Here is a 1,009-nt window from a genome sequence, read left to right as displayed (position 1 = left end):
GAAGGACCAGGTGGACTTGGGACAAGGCTAACGGACCAGGTAGACAAGGGAGAAGCTGAGGGACCAGGTGGGCATGGGGTGGGGTTAAAGGACCAGAGCGGGCATGGAGCAGGGGAGAGATTTAGCAGCCTGGCCCACCCCTTCGTACCTCCAGATTCTTGTAAAGCTGCACTTTGTCCCCAACCACAGCCACATACAGTTTATTCTTGATGCCACGCAGCTCCAGGCTGCCAGCACGGTCAGGCAGCTCTGAGCCTTGAACACCCAACAGAGAAGCACTAGATAGCCGGGCCCGGGCACGCTGCTCGGCCACTGCCTGCTGCAGGGCCTGTATCCACTCCTTCCGCTCCGCTGTGGGCAAACGGGAGGAAGTAAGCCAGAGCTCAGCTTGGCAGGGGGCCCTCTAAGAACAAGAAGGCCTGCCCAGACTGGCCACCGATCTCTGACTATACTGAGTTCTCTGACTTGGACCAATCCCATGGAGCCAACCTCAGGCTCCAATCCCAGCTGTGACGGCTTAAACTGGGCAAGCCCGCTTTGCCTATCTGAGCCCATTTCCCCCTGTAAATGGAATTTGATGCTGAGGACTCGGTGGGTATCTCAAGCACAGAGCCTCAGAGGGTACCCCCATTCGTCCCCCATCTCACAGAGGGTTGACTCCTCTCTGGGTTTTATGTGGGAGAAGCAGAGGTGCCCTGGTCCTCCTCGCCCTTATCAAGCCAAACTGCTCGTCTTCTGCCGGTCTCACTCCTCCACCATCACTCTCTGCCCGGAAGGCAAAGGTCCGGTTGTTCGTGATCACTTCAAACTTCTGGTCCTCAATGGCAGCTACGCGAGAGATGCACGCCACAGAGATAAAGCGCTTAGAGTAGCGTCCTGGGAAGAGAGAGGAGCTGTACTGTGGAGGGTTCTCGAGGCTCAGCACTCCGAATCTCTCAACTTCAGTTGAAATGAAGGCTATAGCTCCGTTTCTCACAGTGGTCAGGACATCTCTTTCCTTGACCCTGAC

General features: G+C 56.5%; 1 protein-coding gene and 1 pseudogene across 1 annotated transcript in view; one reads left to right on the top strand and one right to left on the bottom strand.

Annotated features, from left to right (window-relative positions):
* The window catches only part of LOC102417620, a 949-nt pseudogene extending 906 nt beyond the window's left edge, over nt 1-43 (top strand).
* Nucleotides 1-1,009, bottom strand: part of ARAP1 (ArfGAP with RhoGAP domain, ankyrin repeat and PH domain 1) — a 75,690-nt gene that overhangs the window by 22,839 nt on the left and 51,842 nt on the right. The window contains 2 exon segments of the mRNA XM_023758757.1: nt 74-351; nt 757-876. Of these exon segments, the coding sequence (XP_023614525.1) occupies nt 74-351; nt 757-876 (398 nt within the window).

Source organism: Myotis lucifugus, unplaced genomic scaffold (genome assembly GCF_000147115.1).
Source record: "Myotis lucifugus unplaced genomic scaffold, Myoluc2.0 scaffold_138, whole genome shotgun sequence".
In the NCBI taxonomy this organism is placed as follows: Eukaryota; Metazoa; Chordata; class Mammalia; order Chiroptera; family Vespertilionidae; genus Myotis; species Myotis lucifugus.
Note: the sequence above shows the minus strand (reverse complement) of the source record. Positions and strands in the feature narration are given on the sequence as shown.